Source organism: Pteropus medius, unplaced genomic scaffold (assembly GCF_902729225.1).
Source record: "Pteropus medius unplaced genomic scaffold, Ma_sr-lr_union100, whole genome shotgun sequence".
Taxonomy (NCBI): domain Eukaryota; kingdom Metazoa; phylum Chordata; class Mammalia; order Chiroptera; family Pteropodidae; genus Pteropus; species Pteropus medius.
Genome location: NW_024343733.1, coordinates 2,984,049 through 3,002,768, shown reverse-complemented (window position 1 = coordinate 3,002,768; position 18,720 = coordinate 2,984,049). Strand labels below are relative to the sequence as shown.

Genomic DNA, 18,720 nt, shown 5'->3' with positions numbered 1-18,720 from the left:
TACGCCATGTCACATTTTTCCTCACACATTGGGAAAAGTTTTCCCTTCTCCCTCCCTGCCCATCTCTCCACATCCTTTTCTTTTCCAGCGCATTCCTGGGCTCCGTGCGTGCTGGAACCTCCCCTGCTCCTATTGCACTTTCACTTGGCAGTGCCAGTTTTCAGTGAAGCGCTTAAATGTACATATGCACTTCAGAACCTTTTGATGTAATCTTCTTGGTGAGGGGATCCTCTCCAGTTGTTTTGAGTGCACTTATTGGCACAGCATGTGCTATCTATTGTCAATTGGCTGTAATTCATTCAGTCTTCCCATTTGGGTATATTTTTTTTACTTGGCTACCCTAAAGGTAGAGAATTGGCTTTCTTACAGTTATCATTTTTCTTTAATTTCTCTCTAAGTGAGGTAGTACTAATGAAATATGTAAAATATTTCTATGAAATAAAATTTCCAAGAAATTAAAACTAAAAAATTACCCATAATCCAGCCACTTCGTTAGATCATATTTACCCCAACTCATCTATTCTTGTTAAGGTGCTTGTGTTTTATACATAGATGTAATCACAGTGTAAATATAGTTCTTTATGCAGCTGTACACACTAACATTTTCCATGTGGTTACGATTTTCAAAATTAAAAATTTTAAAGTATTTTGTAAATTAATAAACCATTATACAGTTATTTTTAAATGTAAGTGATATTGAAGGATCTAACATAAAACGTGAAGGTTCCCTCTCCCATGGAGAGGTAACTACCAATAGTTTAATATTTATCATTCCAGGTTTTTTTCTTGCTTGTATATATTTGTGTGCTTATATACATATACGGTTTCAAAATTGTTTTTATTAGATATAGAGTAGATAAAAATAACGTGTAAATCATATAAAGTAGAAAGAATCTCAATACAATGGACACCCATGTGCCTAATACTCAGTAAGAAAAATAATATTTTATCATTTACGAAGTCCTGTGGTACTCTTCCCTCCCATTCTCTTTCTTCTCTCTTCAGAGGTAACTTATCCAGAATTTTATGCTGATCATTCCCTGTTGAAATATAGTTTTAATCACGAATGTTTAGTGTGTATGTGTGTGTATGTACATATATAATTTTGTATGTTTTTTAACTCTTTATAAATGGAATATGCTATATTCTTTTGCAGCTTGCTTTTTTGGTTTAATATTAATGTTCTAACAATGTGCATTGTAATTCACTCTTACATCACAGTTTATTTACGCATTCTATTGATGAACATATTTGTAGTTTAAAAAATTAAAAATGAGGCCAATTCTCCAACTTTTCCTGTAACATTGTTTTTTTTTCCTGTTTAACATTGTCTTAAAATATTTTCAAGTCAGTAAATTTAGATATACCTTTTCTATTATTTTTTAACAGTTGAATCCTGTTTCATAGGATGGGCTGTACTATTAAGAGTCTATTTTCTGTAGTGCAGTTATGCATTAAATTTTCTGTAGTACAGTTATGCATTAAATTTTGATAGTTGTAGCCATAAATTCTTCAAAAAGATGTTTACATTCCTATGGGCACTATATAAATGTGCATTTCTTCTGCCCTTGACTATGGTAAAACTTATTTTAATTTTTTCCACTGAGCAAAAATATCTCAATATTTTAATTTTAGTTTATTTCTAATGAGGTTATTACTGTCTTTTCATACATATGAGTGTATATATTCTGTGAGTTTTCTTATTTTTAAAAGTAATCTCTAAAATGTCTTTTGTTTTCTTTATTTAAAATTTCCAACTACTCACAAATAGGAACCTGTATTTTTTGTCAGACCTTTACATGTTGTGCACAGTCTTACCTCAGAGCTTTTGCTATTTCTAAGTAAGGGTCCTTACTGAATGTCTGGAACTGCTTCGCTGCTTGCCTACTACATGTATTTTCTCATCAAGAGCTAGATACCACTATTCCCATTTTTCAGATAAGAAAACTGAAGTAAGAAATTTAAGTTGCCCAAGTTCACGTAGCCCGCAAATGATGATGCTGGATTGTATGCTCTTATCTCTTCTATCTAAATCTGTTTAGGGCTTCTATGAAGCTCCCTCTAGCTATTCCAAACATTGGTCTCTTTTTTTCCCTGAGCCTTTTAAAAATTAACAGTGTAGACTATATAATTTAGCCCAAGCATGAAGGTAGAAATCACTGGAGCATATAGATTTGCTTGAGATTAATGGAGTGATAATACAGTTTACATTTTTTTAAAGTCTCATCAGAGATTAATGGAGTAATAATACAGCTTAAAATTTCTTCCCACAGATAGGCAGATAGTTTTTTTTCTCTTAGATGAGTTTATTCCAAATTGAGGAATCGTTTTGAAATGAAAAATTAGGATAGTTCATTTTTTTGATCAGTGACTGGGGCAAGGTAAAAACCTAGGTAACCACATAGCTTTTTAACTTCATCTCCTCACTAAAAGTCTTTTAGATTTTAAAAATAAAATGCCAGTTGCTGAAATGCTTCTATAAAAATGATTTATTATAGTAACGTAATCATGTGCTTATTAAAAAACAGACAAATATCTTAAACAAGATAGAAATTTATATATATACACATATACATATATACACACATGTGTATATATACACACAAGCTGCTTGGATGCAGGCATTTCAGAACTGGTATGTTTACTTCTCAGTCATCAGTGGACCCAGGCTCGCTCTTGTTAACTCTAACTCTGGCATCTTTAGTTTATCACAAGTAGCATATTGTCCAAGATAGCTGTTCAAACCCTAGTCACCATTGTGGCATTCTAGATAGGAAGGAGGAGGAAATGTAGGGAGGCCACACCTCTCCTTTTTAAGACCACTTTCAGAAGTTCCTCACAACATATTGGCCTTACTTAACCTCAGGGAGGCTGGGAAATGTTGTTCTTTAAGTGGGTACCTTGTTATTCCCAACAATATAGAGTATCTGTTTCTGTGGAGGAAGGAGCCATTCATGTTTGGATAGGCAACTAACAGTGTCTGCTGTACAGAGAATATAAATTTCTGTTTGTACAAGTCTTATTGCAGTTGGGCAAGAAATCATTCTAGCATCACTAATGAACTTCATTAAATAGTTCAATTTCCAGAAATTTCGTGAGTTCTCGTTAGTTAAGTTTAATAAATATAAATTATTAACTAATGTTCTCATGTAGTTAGGCAAGAAAATAATTTTTTGGAAAATATTATGTACTTTATATGAAATACACAGTTACCTTGAAGATGGGTAAGATGCTACTTTGGCTATATTAAAAATAGATTTTTTGAGAGTTTTTACATGAATTCTTTCATTAATACATAAATTTTTGATTATCTTTGAAGAATAATTTGCATACAATAAAATATACCCATTTTAAACGAGTAAGTATGTATAGTTTCATGAGTTTTGACAAATGTATGCATCTGTGAAACCACCACACTTCCAAGCAACCACTAATCTGCTGTTATGATATTCATTTTGCCTTTTCTAGAATTTTTTATAAATGCAACCATAAGTATATAGTTGTCTTTGGCTTCCTTTTGTTGCTTAAGTAGGTCATTCCTTTTTATTGCTAAGTAGTGTTTCTTTGTATCGATATACCACAATTTGCTTATCTATTCATTTATTAATGATTATGAAGTTAACATGTACTGGTTTTGTGTGGGGCATATGTTCTTATTTCTGTAAATAACTAGGAATGCACGTGCTGAATTATGTGGGAAATAATAGGTATTTCACTTTATAAAGTACTGCTAAATTAAAAAAAAATGGTCATACCGTTTTATTTCCACCAGCTATATATGAGTTCTAATTCCAAGGTAGCAAAGATTTTTCTCTTTCGATTTTTTCCTCAAGTTTTATTGTGTTAATTATTAGGTTTAGGCCTGGGATTAAGTGATCCATTTCGAATTATTTTATTTTTTTGTGGTGAGAGGTAAGGGTTAAAGTTGTTTCCGCATGTGGGTATCTAGTTATTACAGCATCATTTGTTGAGAAGACTATGCTTTTTCCATTGAATTACCTTTATATCATTGTCAAAAATCATTGAATGTAATGAATGTACATGTGTATATATATGCATGGATTTATTTGTGAATTCTGTATTGTTTGATCTACGTGTCTGTTATGCCAATACCACACTATCGTGATTACTGAAATTTTGTAATATGTCTTGAATTCTCCAACTTTTGTTCTTTTTCAAAATTGTTTTGGCTCTTCTGGATACTTTGCATTTCAGTATAAGTTTTAGAACCACCCTGTCAATTGGTTTAAAGAAAAACAACCCTGAGTCGGAATTTGATTGTAATTTTGTAGAATCTATAGATCACATTGGGGAGAATTGACATGTTAGTAATTTTAGGTCTTTCAGTCCATGAACATAGTCTAGCTTCCATTTCTTTAGATCTTCAGTTTCTGTCAACATTATTTGTGGTTTTCGGTGTACAGGTCTAGAACATATGTTACTAAATTTATCCTTAAGTAGTTCATATTTTTCCATGCTCTTATAAGTGGCATCGTTTTTAAATATTTTCCAGTTTTTCACTTCTAGTATGTAGAAATACAATTAAATTTTGTATATTTATGCTATATACTACAACTTTCCTAAACTTGGTTATTAGTTTTAGTAGCTTTTCTGTAAAATCTTTTAATTTTTGTAAATGTATATGATGTCTGCAAATAAAGATGGTGTTATAGCTTTCTTTCCAATCTGTATGCCTTTTATTTCTTTTTCTTGCTTTATTGCATTGGTTAGGACCTACAGTACAAAGTTTAATCGAAGTGGTAAGATTTTATATCTTTACTTTGTTCCTGGTATAAAGTATTCAGTCTTCCATCATTAATTGTGGTGTTAGCTGCAGATTTTCAAACATCCCCTTAATCAGGTTGAGGAAGTTTCCTTTAATTGCTAGTTTGCTTAGTTTTTAACATGAAGAGATATTTGAATTTTGTTAAATGTTTTATTTTCCATCTATTGAGATGATCGTAGGTTTTCTTCTGTTAATATAGGAAATTACATTGATGGATTTTTGAACGGAGCTTGATTCAAATTACATAGATAGGTTTTTGAACGAATTCAGCTAAGCTTGAATTCCCAAGATAAACTCCATGTGGAGGGTGTGTTATCATTTTATGTACTATTGGATTTGATTTGCTAATATTTTGTTACCAATTTTTAAATCTATGTTCATAAAGGATATTGACATGTAGATTTCTTGTAATGTCTTTGGTATTAGTAATGTTGGCCTCATAAAATGATTTCAGAAGTCCCTCTTTTTTCTGAAAAAGTTTGTATAAGACTACTGGTAGTTGTAATTATTGGAATAAAATTGTTTATAATAATTCCATTATCTTTTCAGTGTCTTTAGAATGTGAAGTACTTCCTCATCTTTCATTCCTGATATTGGTAGTCTTTTCCTTCTCTATTGATTAAACTAGTGAGACATTTGTCAATTTTATTGATCTTTTAAAATAACCAGCTTTTCATTTTATTTTTTTCTATTTCATTTATTTCTTCTGTGTTCATTATTTCTTTCTTTCAATTTTACATTTGACTTAATTTAGATTTCTTTTTCTAGCTTCTGAAGGGAGAAGGTTAGAATGATATTTCCACGACGAAAGCTACAGGTTTCTGTTTGAGCACTGTTTTACTTGTGTCCCAGACATTTTGGTATATTTTATTTTCATAATCATTTCAAAACATTGCTTAGTTTCTCTTGTGATATTTTTGGTCCTATGCATTATTTAGAATTATTATTTAATTTCCAGATTTTGTGTGTATCTGGGGGTGTTCTCTATTGTTAATTTCAAATTTAATTCTATTCAGAAATTTCAGTTTAAAAAATATATTGTTTTATGGCCTAGCATATGGCTTCTCTTGGTAAATGTTTCCTGTGCATTTGAAAAAAGTGCATTCTGTTGTTGAGTATAATGTTTTGTAAATGTCAGTTTGGTTGTGTTGGTTGATAATGTTTTTCATGTTTTCTCTATTCTTATTGATTTTCTGTCTACTTGTTCTATTGGTTGCTGAGAGGAGGCCTGTTGAACTCCAATTATAATGCTGGGTTTGTCAATTTCTCCTTTTAGATATATCAGTTTTTGCTTCATATATTTTGAAGCTTCGTTGTTAGGTGCCTACACATTTGGGATTTATGTCATTTTGAAGAATTGACATTTTTATCATTATAGAACTCTCCTCTTTATTCTTGGTAACAGTTTGTTTCTTGGAGTCAACTTTTGATATTAATCTAGCTACTTCAGCTCTCTTGTAATTTGTGTTACATAATAATCTTTTTAAAAATATAATTTTACCTTTAACCTAATTCGTCTTTACATTTAAAGTGCATTCCTTGTGGGTGGTATATAGTAGGACCTTTAGAAATTTTATCCATTCTGAGAATTGTTGTCTTTTAATTATAATAGTTAGACTATTTATATTTAATATAACTGTATTGATATGATTGCGTTTAAGTGGCAATCTTGACTTTTTCCCTATCTATTCCATCTATTCTTTATTCCATTTTTTTCGCTCTTTTCCTTCTTGCTTTTGGATTATTGGAGGTGGGTTTTTTTTTTTTTTAATGATTGCATTTTATCTTCAGCATTGGCTTATTAGGTATGCCTCTTTGTCTTTTTAAGTACTGGTCAAGGGTTTATAATATACGTCTAAGTTTTCATAGTTTACCTCTAAATAATATTATATTTCTTTTATAATTAAAAACCTTAAAACAGTATACTTCTGTTTTCTCCTTCGGGCTTTTGTTCTGTTTTACATTTTTCTTCTATATGTCATAAACATTCCACAATACTTTATCATTTTTGCCATAATCAGTTAATAAGCTTTTAAAGAAATTTAAAAAATTAGGAAACATGTTTTATGCTATTTTTATATTAACTTTCTGGTGCTTGTTATTCCTTTGTGTGGATCCAGGTTTCCATCTGATATTTTCTTTGTATTTGAACTTTTTAAAAGCATTTATTTTAGTTACCTTTATTACGGTGCAGTTCCATTGGCTTTTGTTCATCTTTTAAAAAAATCTATAATTTACCTTTATTTTAAAGAGTATTTGTCCTTGATCTAGAATTCTAGATATGGAGATTTTCTTTTTCTTTCAGTATGTTTTATTGTTTTTTGCCCTGCATATTTTCTGATGAGAAGTCTGTTGTAAATATTGTTTTTGTTTCCCCTTATGCAGTGTGTCTTTCCCCCCTTGACAACTTTTAAGATTTTTCTTTTTATCCTTGGTTTTCAGAAATTTAATGTATTTTGGTGTCATTTGTTGGTGGTGGTTGTTCATTCTGCTTTGGGTTCACTGAACTACTTGGTTCTGAGATTTATTGTTCTCATGAAATTGGAGACACTTTGGCTATTATTCAAAAAAGTTTTGTTGTTCCCCCCCTTTGCATTTTGTTGACCCTAATTCTATGTATATTAAACTGCTTCTTATTCTGAGTGCTTTGGCTTTACTCATTCTTTCGGTTTTAAAAAATTCTCTGTTCTTCAGCTTGAATAATTATATTGTATGTTTTCAAGTCCTCTGACCTTTTCATTTGGCATTGTCTAATCTGCTATTAAAATCATTCAGTGAATTTTATTTCATATTTTGCATATTTGGATTTAGATATTTTATTTTTTTAAATCTGCTATTTCTGTCCTTAAGTTTGTGTTTTCCTTTAAATCCTTGACCATACTTATAATAGCTGTTTTAAAGTGATTTTTAATTCTATCATCATTTTATATCTGAGTTTTTCTTCAGTTATTTTTCTCCTGGCCATGGGTCTCCTTTTTGTACTTTGATACTTTGAATGTCTTGTATTCTTTTATTGGATTCTGGACATTGTGAATATTATGTTGAAAGTCTGGATTTCGTTTTTTTAAAGAGTTTAATTTTGTTTTGGCTAATAGTTAAGCTTCTTGTAGATGATATGGTGATAATGATGATGATGATGATGCTTTTTGAGGCTTGATTATTAGGGTGCATTAGAGCAGTCTTTATGGAGGCCTAGTTTCCTACTTTTGAGTTGTGATTCTTCTGTGGTCTCTGTTTAGACCCAAGGTGGTTTATCAATGTTTTTTTACTCTCTTCAGAACTGGACTCATCTCCCAGCTTTGTGAGCTGTTAGAAGGATAGCTCTTTAGCTATTCTTTGCCTGGGTCCACTGAATTTTATTGTTTGAATGTGCTGCTTCATATTTAAGAATGGTCTCAGAAGAACCCCTGTCAGATCTCTGGAGCTCCTTTTCTGCATAACTCTCCTTTCTGGCCATCTGCTCTCTCAATTTCAGTTGCCTCAGGCTTTGTAAGGCCCACCTCATTGGTTTTCTCTCTCAGAGATCCTAACGTTGTGCTACCTGTTGTTAAATGTCTGAAAACAGTAGTTTTATATTTTTTGTCTAGTTTTCTAGTTTATGATGGGAGAACAATTCTGGTGCACTTAATTTATATTTTAAATGTCATATTTGCCTTGTGTATGTTACCCTAGTTCAGGGGCCAGCAAACTTTTTCTTAGAGAATCAGGGAGTAATTATTTCAGGCTTGTGGGTCATACAGTCTCAGTTGCAGCTTACAGTTCTGGGTCATAGTGTGAAAGCAGCCACAGACAATATGTAAACAAATGGGCATAATTGTGTACTAATAAAACTTTATTTCCAGAATAGTGGTCAGTGTGTGGGCCAGTTTGCCAACCCCTGAGCTAGTTGACAGATACAAATGACATTAGAGTTATGAAATCTATGGTTGGAAGGAAGAATCTTTGAGATTCATAATTCATGTTTTAAAGGAACCTTGTAAATGTTATTGTCCAATCAACCCTTTGATGTTTGAAGCCACATATAGTATTGACCTGCTTCTCCTTAACCCACCATATCTGTGATTCTCAGGGATCTCAGTCAGGGATTCTTTCTTGAGGGAGCTCTCACTGCTTTTGTTTTAATGATCAGTTTTTCCGTTCGATTCTCTGCTACCACTTGGGTCTGGGCTGAGCATATCAATTTCATCTTCCACATATCAGTCTTTCATATAATTAAAGACTTTTTAGATTACTTCAGAATCATCTTAACTCCATTTTAAATTCATTCAACTTAATTCAACTGTGACTTTATGCTTTTATTTTTGCTGCCATGTTTCTTTGCTTGAAAGGATTGAATATGAGGCCATATATAGCCTCTATCCACATGTCACGTTCATGTTTTCTCCATAATCTAGTCCTTCATCCACTAATTTGTTCCATTTTATCAAGATTCCTCTCAAAGTATGGAGCTAGGAGCTGAAAGTGATATTGACTAGTGACTTGATAAGTAAGATCTGTTGTGTAGGATCGAGATAACGATTCCCAACCTTTTTGGCACTAGGGACCATTACTCCTTTGATCCGATGATCTGAGGGAGAGCTGAGGAGGTGATGCTAATGCTGGGGAGCGCCTGAAAATACAGGTGAAGCTTCACTTGATCCCTTGCCGCTCCCCTCCTGCTGTGTGGCCCAGTTCCTAACAGGCCATGGACCAGTATCATTATATATGGAAGCTTTGAGAACCTTTTCTTTTTCTGTGGTGTTGCAAGTTTATAATACTAGGCCTTTTGTGTGTCTCTTTTAATCTTTTGTTCTGGGTTGAGTACCCCTGATCTAGATACTGTACTTTTATTAATATAGCTTAAGATGGCAGTGACTTTTTTAGTAGTTACATCATATCATTTACTTGTGTTAAACTTATTGTCAAATAAACCTCTGAGCCCTTTGCATTCATATTTCTGTTAAGCCAGTTTCCTATTTTTTTATCTTTATATTGTTAAATTAATATTTGTAAACTAAGGGCTAAAAAGCATTACAACTGAAGAAAAGAGTTATGAATCAGCAAATATATATGTTAGAAAGCATCTTTGCTGTATAACTTCATTGCATGGAGAATTATCACATTGCGTTTCTCACGACATGGAAATTCTATGTTAGATAAGAGTCATATGGGAAGCCCAAGATAAGAGTCACATGGGAAGCCCAGTGTCCTCCTCTCAGCCCCTCTGCAGAGGGCATCTCTGGCAAACCCCTTAGCTATGGAAGAATAGGTGGGAAGGGAGCATGCCTCTGGGAGTATGACTCTGCTTAGTTGGTTTTAGTAGTCCAAAAAAAGGAGAAAAGAATCAGACAACACCACATTATTTTAACACATAGTGAATAACTTTTTGGCATTTTCAACACAATTTGTGGGATACTAAGTCGTTCTTAAGCTTAGGAATTTGTCTAGAATCAGCCTATAAAATGGTGTGCATTCTTCTTATTAGTAATAACTTTTTGTATGTATTAAATATATTTATCACATATTGATTAGTTTTGTTTTTTGTTTTTCTCATTTTAAATTAGATTTGTACTTTTACACAGTTAAAGAATCAAATATTTCTGTAAGATTGATAACTAATAGCATTCCCCTGATCCTGGTCTCCATTTTACCTCCTCCACACAACCACTTTCACCCCTCCCCTTTTGTTGATTATCTTGATTATTCTTAAGTGTTTTCTAAATACTGAACTCCTAAAGTTACTTTTAGGTTTTAAATTCTGGATCTTCTACCACTGAAGATGAAGATTTAGCTCATTCTCTCTGCCTCCTGCAAAATAAACATCTTTTCTCCTTCCACTTTCCCAAAATGGGTATATAGTAATTTGTCAATATTCAGTGTTAAGTCATTTGATTATCTTATCAAAAGTATGGCTGAACCATCTATTAAGCTCGAATTACTTTTTCTTTTCTGTGTAACTTGAAGATGGTAATTCTCTTTTGTTTTTGACTGTTTACTTTTCTATGTCTTTTTAACTAACTCATTCCCAGACTTTTTGTCTATTGTCTGAACCTTCTTTTAAGACCTTGAACTATATTAGGTGTTCTATCAGTTTCATCTTCTTGACAAGAGTCTTTCCAGGAAACGTCTGATCTATCATAATCTGATTGGTTCTTCTCAACACTGATGCACAATCGACAACCTAGAATCATCTGATTATTTACTAATTTTAGAGGTTCATTTTGCTCTCTCCCATGTAGGCTCCATTTCCTAAATTTCATGGCTGCTTACTTGGTTAATTTCTCCTTTTGGTAGGGCACACCTCCGGCAGCTTCCTGAGAAAAAGGATGCTTTTATTTTTATTTTTTAAAAAGACCTTTCATATTTTAAAAATGTATCAATTTTGAGAGCATTTGAAATGTTGTTCCCCTGGCATATGTCAAGTCAAATAAACTCTTATAAAAAAATTAAAAAATGTATTTATTTTACTTCTACACTTTTGATCATTTAGATTGGCATAGTACCTAGTTTGGAATAATTTAACTTCACAATTTTGGAGTTATTGCACCATTGTCTTCTTATGGCATTGCAGTGGAGAAGTCAGAAATTGTTCTGATTTCTGATTCTTTTTACTATATGGAAGCTTTGAGAACCTTTTCTTTTCCTGTGGTGTCGCAAGTTTATAATAATAGGCCTTTTGTGTGTCTCTTAATCTTTTGTTCTGGAAACCCAGAGAGCTCTTTCAATCTAGAAATTCTTTTTTTTTCTGGGAAATTTTCATGAATTATTTTGTTAGTCATTTCCTCTTTTTCGTTTTCTGTATTTTTTCTTTCTGAAAACTCTTGTATTTGGTTTTGAACTTCCTGGGCTGCTCCTCTAATTGTATCTTCCCCCATCCCCCTACTTTTCATTTTTGTTTATTTGCTGTATTTCTGGGAGATTTCCTAAACTTTATCTTCCAGCCCTTCTATTGAGTTTTATCATTTCTGGCATCATTATTTAAAATTTTCCAAGAGCTCTCTTTTAGTTCTTTGTTCTTTTCTGAAATAGTGTCTTGTTCTTTTTTAATGGTTGCACTATTTTATGTCTTTAAGAGTATTAATAATAGATTTTTTAAAAAGGTTTTTCTCTAGTGTAGTCTGTTTCCTCCAAGTTGCTTTTCTGTTTGTTAAGCTGCTTTTCTATTTGTTTTTGTCTTTATAATAATTCACTGGCCTTCCTTAACTGTTTGGTAATTCCTGCTCTTCTGTTCATGTTTAGGAATAGTGGACTGAAAACTGGTTGGAAGTTCTGAGTATGTGAGTGGCTTTTGTTTACTGTGCACTTGAATGATCTAGGTGGGCTCTTTAGTTTGGGAACCTTTTGTGTCAGTATCTTACGGTTTTTTGAGCTGGTCATATTTCCCAGAGAAGACTTTTCCAGACTGTTTTCTGGGGGCATGAAATTCTGGCTGCTAGATTTCTGAGTGCTTAAAGGGAGATAGTGGGAGAAGGTGGTTTTTGACCTTCATTCTGTACGTGCTCACCTGATGCGCTGTTTTCATTCCTGTTTCCTGCCTTCAGTTGTGCCTGTGGCCCCCCAAGTCCAGACACCCCTCTTTTCTACTGTACCCAGAGAATACCCTTCCAGTTATTTACCGGGGTAAAGATGGGCAATGAGGCGAGTACCTGGATTTTGAGTGTCTTCTAAGCAGACTTTCAACCAGTTTTCCATATTTTATCTCCTGTCTTTCAATTCCACTCCCACAGGTACCTGTATGTATAATTCCTGAGGCTGAAGGGATTCTGTGTAAATTGGGTCTTATCTCTCCTTTCTTCACAGCTAGGATTCAGTTTTCTTAGGTATCGTACGTGTCTTTACCTCTTGAGCATCTGCTTTTTAGCTTTCAAAATCTGATTCTCTCATCTCCTGTTCTACCTACTATTGTTATTTTATAATTTAAAGGGAGAAAAAAACCCAAACCAAACTTCTTTACTGATGTTTTAGAGGGATTTAAGTAAGAGCAAAAGCAGATGTGTGTGTTTACTCTGCTGTCTTTACCTGGAGCTGATTAGTTATGTTTTAACAGAAGTTTTCTATTATCCCTTTTTTTCCCCCTATAACTCAAGAGATGACTTAACATGTTTACTGTATTTTACCCTGATCAACTATCACAGGAGGAAGTGAGGTGAGGCAAACTTGGAATTTCGTTGTGCACTCATGTTAGCCCCAGATGACCACAGCTGCCTTTTCTACACACTCTCCTAGAATCCTGCTCAGGATTAATATTAAGCTAATTGCTCTATAGTTTGAGAAATCTTTTCTTTCAAGCTTCTTGAAAATTCAGATGTCTTCTGGCAGCTCTCCTATTCCTGCTGATCATTCTAAGGTTCAGTCTCATTTATAAGTTGCCTTTGTAAGTGGGGTGTAATTAGCCTGGGCTAGGAGACTTGAAACTCATTTAGTATCTAGGTCAACCATATCACTTTACGGATTGGGAAGCTGAGGTGCCCTGAGATGGAATAGATTTCCTAATATCGTAGAGGTAAATGGTTGAAAAAGAGGACTTGAGTCTAGATCTGCTGACCTCTCGCCAATGTTCTTCCCATGGTACTATACCCTGGGTTCATTCTTACCAAGGTCTGTTAGTTTTACTCTGTTCCATGACCTCTGAATACAGTTTTAACTTGAGAGCCACACTGAAGGTATAGTGAGTGTATGCTTTTGCTCATGAGGGATTTGATCATTGGCCTTGGGTCAGTGCAAATAAATGACCTCCACTGGGAGAATTTATCAGCTCATTTCCTATGTATATAGTATCTAAAGAAGAGGATGTGAAGAATTAACATAAATTTTTCTTAAATACATTCATGCTGTTAGAAAGTGCATGTATTGTGATTCTGTTGTAATCTATTTAATTTGAACCATTCTGAACTGACTGTAGTGGCCTTCTGTTTGGGCCAATGAATCTCCACTTTTAAGTTCAATTTTCTGAGGACTTTGATTACCTGTACAACAGATAATAGCCATTGCTGAGAAATTTCCCTCTAGTCTCTCTTATTATTAGAATAGTTATCTTCTTGGTTTGTTATACATATCCTCTATGAATTAGGTTGTGTAGATACAGTCTTATAGTGGTAACATGTAAAAGAAGGCATATAATTATCTGAGTGAAATAAAAAAAGCCTCTTCTATTCAGGGGACGGTGTGTGGGCACTCATACTTGTTTTCTTAATACCCCAGGAAGACTAAAGAAAGATTCATGAACTTTCTTAAATTAGAAAGTATGGCCATGAGCTCTTGTCATTGCTAAATTGAGTTGATGACAGTTTCTTTGTACTATTTTATAATCCTCTAGAGCTAATTTTTACCATTAGCCCTATGAAGCAGCATGGCAGAGTGGGAAGAATTTATGCATTAAATTCAGTTATGCTTTAAATCCAGTTATATTTGGAATGTGCCATTTGCTACCTATGTGGTCATGGGAGAATTATTTAACCTTTCTGAGTCCTAATTTCTTTAGCTGTCTGTGAAGATTAGAAATTATATATGAAGACCCTAGTATGGTGCCTAGTATTAAGTGGACGATGAATAAATGATAATGGTTATGGTTTTTGTTATATGTATGTACATACTGTTTTGTTCCTTGTATATTCTAATTTTATCTTTTGATTCTATATTTTAAAAGCCATGTAATTTTAAACTTAAATGTAATTATGGATTTTTCATCTTTGACAATGAGAAATACTGCATTTTGGGGTAATTTGCATCTAGAAATATTTTAAAGAGTTGCTTCATTATTTTGAAATTAAATAATTTTGAATCTTGGAGAAACACATTTGTCAGAAATTGGGTCAGCAGAACTTTATGTTGAATTGATTTTTAAGTAACAAACATGATATCGTATATGAGGACGTATTTTAGTCTAATTGAATATACACATCTATGATAGAAATTTTTTTTTTTTGGACAGAGTATTTCAGTAACATTAAGTAGTCTTTCTTCTTATCAAACATTAATTCAAAAATTAAAGCTAAGTCTTTGAACATTCCATTTTGTACTTAGATATTTCTGTTAGGCTTGAATGGTGGTTCATTGTTATATTTTCCAATGAACAATGGTATAATATTTAATTTTAGCTTTAAGGTAAAGGAACTAAATTGTTTTAAAATAATTGGACATTTTTCAGTTATTTTGGCTAAATCAGTTATGAAGTGGTTAAGTTTGTAGCCTTGCTGTTATGTCACTTGTATTTGTGTTTTATCACTTGCTACAACAACTCCATGAAGAATATAGAGCAGGTGGCAGCAGCTTTCCTTTACCACTGAGACCATAGAAGCACTGATAGGAAGTTAGTGGAAGTGCTAGGATTAGGAAACCATTCTCCTGAATCAAAGCCAAATATTTTGTCTGCTGAACCGTGCCGGATGTTACAGGTGAAAGTATTCTAGTGAGCAAATTGCTGTTCATAGATATTTTAGGGGACTGACTCACCTGATGTTTAAATCTCTGATATACCTTAATTTTCTAACCTTTTAAATACAGTTAATGTAAGTATTAGTGATTCATATTTATTGGTATCTTTTTATTACCCCTCTTTTTCCCCTCAGGCACAGAACATTAGCCTAGGCAATAATAAAGTCTACTTTTCTGATTTCAGCTGTCCCTTTTTAGGTTTTTAATTGTTTCCTTCTTTGATGTTTATTTAAAAATTGATGCTAGGCTTTCTAATTAAAAAAAAACAACAACAGAGCTTTTATTTGAAGAAACGAAGGAACTTGTATGACAGAAAAACACAGAAAGGATATGAACAATTTAAAGAGAAATAGTCCTGCTACTACTAGTAATGATAATAGTATCATGTGTATTTTTTGCCAAGTCCCAGGTACTGTCCCTAAGTGCTTTATATGTATACTAACTCATTTAATCAATTTTATAAATACTATCACCCTCATTTTGCTAGTGAGGCAGTGGAGAGACAAAGGTTAAGTAACTTGCTAAATACTTGCTACTTATGTAGCTAGTAAGTACAGACAGAAATGGGATTCAAACCCTGGCAGGCTGGCCTAAGGTTATACTTCTGATCAAGTATATGATAATGATTTCCTCTAAACAGAACAAGGACTACAAATTAGTACAAGAAATATCATTCTGTTAAATTGGCAGGTATTTAAAAAGCAATTTGGGAGAAGGTTATTTGTATTGGTGGGACTATTAATTGAAAAGTAATATGGTAGCACTCATGCATGAGTCTTAAAATATTTATATTCTTCGGTAATTCTACATCAAGCAATCTCTCCTAAGGAAATAATCCAGAAAATAAAAACGTTCCAGAATGTTCACCAATTATAATTATAATAGTGAAAGGACGGTTGTCCAGTTATGGAATAAATTTTTTTCCAGTGAATAGGATATTATGCAAACATTAAAAATTGTTTTTGAAGAATAATTAGTAATATGTAAAAATATTTATAATAAGTGAAAAAGTGCAGGATATAAAACTATGCAGTATGGTTCCAACTTTAAAAATGTATATGTATGGAAAAACAGGAAGAACATACAGTTAAATGCTAATAATTATTTCTGATGTGATTATGGAAAATAATCCTGGTATGATTAGTTTCATTTTTAAAAATTTTATGAAGTTTTTGCATTGGGAATGTAGTGTTTATAGCTCGAGGAAACCAAGTGACATAAAAGGAAAGCCTAAATGATGCCAATACCAGCCTTTACTACGAATAGTCATTAAATATTAGATTTGCATATTTCATAGTGTAAAAAGATAGATTACTGAACTTCAGATGGTTTTAGTTTAGATGTTATTAACTTCGGAAACTTTTTTGAAGTGAAACTTTTTGGATCAAAGAAAATTGATATTTTTTCCCTAAAATGTGTTCATTACAGTGATTGTTTTAGTGCTTCAGATTTGTTTCAGTTATGTTAGTAGAAGAAATGTTTATTGTTCTATCCTGTGGTACTTGATTTTTGAAAAATAACTTGTTGACAAAAATGACTGTCGGTGGTGGTAGTGAGTGGAGAGTGGGGAGAGGAGTAAGGATCGAATGCAAGGATACATGGGCTCGTTGGTACAGAATCAATTACTAATCTGTTTTACTGTCAGTTTTGAATACATAGTTGTAGTTCATAGCTTCTGGAGTAAAGAATTCAACTTTCATTTGTTTTGAAACATCTTTGAAGTTTAGTTCCTTAAACCTAAGATTTAAAAAATTTTAAAATACAAGTTTCTGTAAAAGTATAAAGATACAGGTTCGGTTGTCAACAAGTTCCCACGTTTTAAAATATATTTAAAAAACAAAAGACCAAACTACATTAGGGAATTGTTATTGAAACAGCTTTTCTGTGTGGTACATGTCCAAAAACATGAATAAATTGTTGATAACTGCATCAGTTTTATTAGCAGCTTATTTGTTCATAATGAAGCACTATAGTATTGCATGCTGTTTCCTTGATTAAAAAGGATTTGAATTGTAGCTTCTGGATGGAAAGGAATTGAGGAAATTCTTAGAAAGAAATTATTTCAGTTCTGTATTTATTTTTTAATTTCTTACCTGATTTCTAAATGTAATTTATGAATCAACTAAGGAATAATAATATAGAAAACAGTTTTATACAGAGACTTTATAGTAAGTTTTTAGTTAAAAAATGGTTCGACAGGAAATAATGATTATCTGTTTGTTGTACTTTGATATTTAATATACAGAGCTCAGTAGAAATCTTGATAGGAAGAAATGAATTTTTTTGCCCTTTAAAAATGGAGGATTAACAAGTGGGAGAAATGTTATGATGGGAAGTGTAGTGTAAATATTTAGCAAATTTGCTTCTCCATGTTGAGGTCTTTTCTTAGTGTTCTTAACTAAAAGGAAAAATCAAAACTATTGTAATTTTTTTTTTTGTCTTTTTCCAGGCTGAACTCACTGGAATCAAATGGCGTAGGTACAATTTTGGAGGGCACGGGGACTGTGGACCCATAATTTCAGCCCCAGCCCAAGATGACCCAATCCTGTTAAGTTTCATCCGATGTCTGCAAGCCAACTTGCTGTGTGTATGGCGCCGTGATGTCAAACCAGATTGCAAAGAGTTATGGATATTCTGGTGGGGAGACGAACCCAACCTAGTGGGTGTAATACATCATGAACTGCAGGGTAAGGTTTTGTTTGTCCTTAAAAATTATGTGCATGACATATTTTTTGAACAGTGGTAGATTCCAAAGATGTTATTAAGACTTGCCAAGAAGAAAAATCCAAGTGTTTAATGGGTGCATCTCTCAAAGGAACATCATCACTTTCACCCTCTTCTTCCCACTCCCATTTTTTTCAAAGGCTCTTGTCCTTTCCCAGTCATGCTGGAAATCAGAACCTTGTGGCCATTATTACAAAAGGAAAGTATTGTGTCTCCTGGGTGTGTTGAGTTGGAAATGAGGCTAAGAGCCACTGTTTTAAAATGATAGTGAATTGTGATTAGCAAGTCAGTGAAACGAACAGAATTGTTCTTTCTTGGACTGTGGCTGTTGTTCATTGCCAGCAGAACCCTGGTGAAAAATTGTAAAGTGATAATGGAAACTTAGTGCAGGCTTTATTGGACAAAATTATGAGATGACATTGGCGAAGGGAAAGAGTAATAGAAAGGATTTGCCTAATTTTGGCGTAGCAAGTTTCCCTTTGTTTTGTTCCTGCTTTTTATGTAATTAGTTGATTCCAGGAAATATTTGTTCCAACGTTGCCTAATTTTTGACTTCAGATTATATCTGATACCTGGAAACTTTGAATTAATGTAGGAGTTTCATTATTCTAAGTTCTCCTGCAGATTTGTAACCAGAGAAAATTTTATCGGTACTCTGAATTTCTGGTAAAAGTTTTTACCTCTTTACCTAAACATTTCCATCTAGTATGCTAAGGAATTTTTCTGAATCAAGACTAATTCTGATCTTTAGTTAGAGTAGAGCATTAACTTTTTTTGACTTAGTCTCTTAGAGCCAA

At 33.0% G+C, this 18,720-nt stretch overlaps 1 protein-coding gene across 2 annotated transcripts in view; it reads left to right on the top strand.

Moving 5' to 3' along the window:
* MED13L (mediator complex subunit 13L) overlaps window positions 1–18,720 on the top strand; it is a 264,752-nt gene that overhangs the window by 14,227 nt on the left and 231,805 nt on the right. For both annotated transcript variants that reach the window (XM_039868225.1, XM_039868223.1), the window contains exon 2: window positions 17,649–17,886. In XM_039868225.1, coding sequence (XP_039724159.1) covers window positions 17,649–17,886 — 238 coding nt within the window. The remainder of the gene's footprint in view (window positions 1–17,648; window positions 17,887–18,720) is intronic.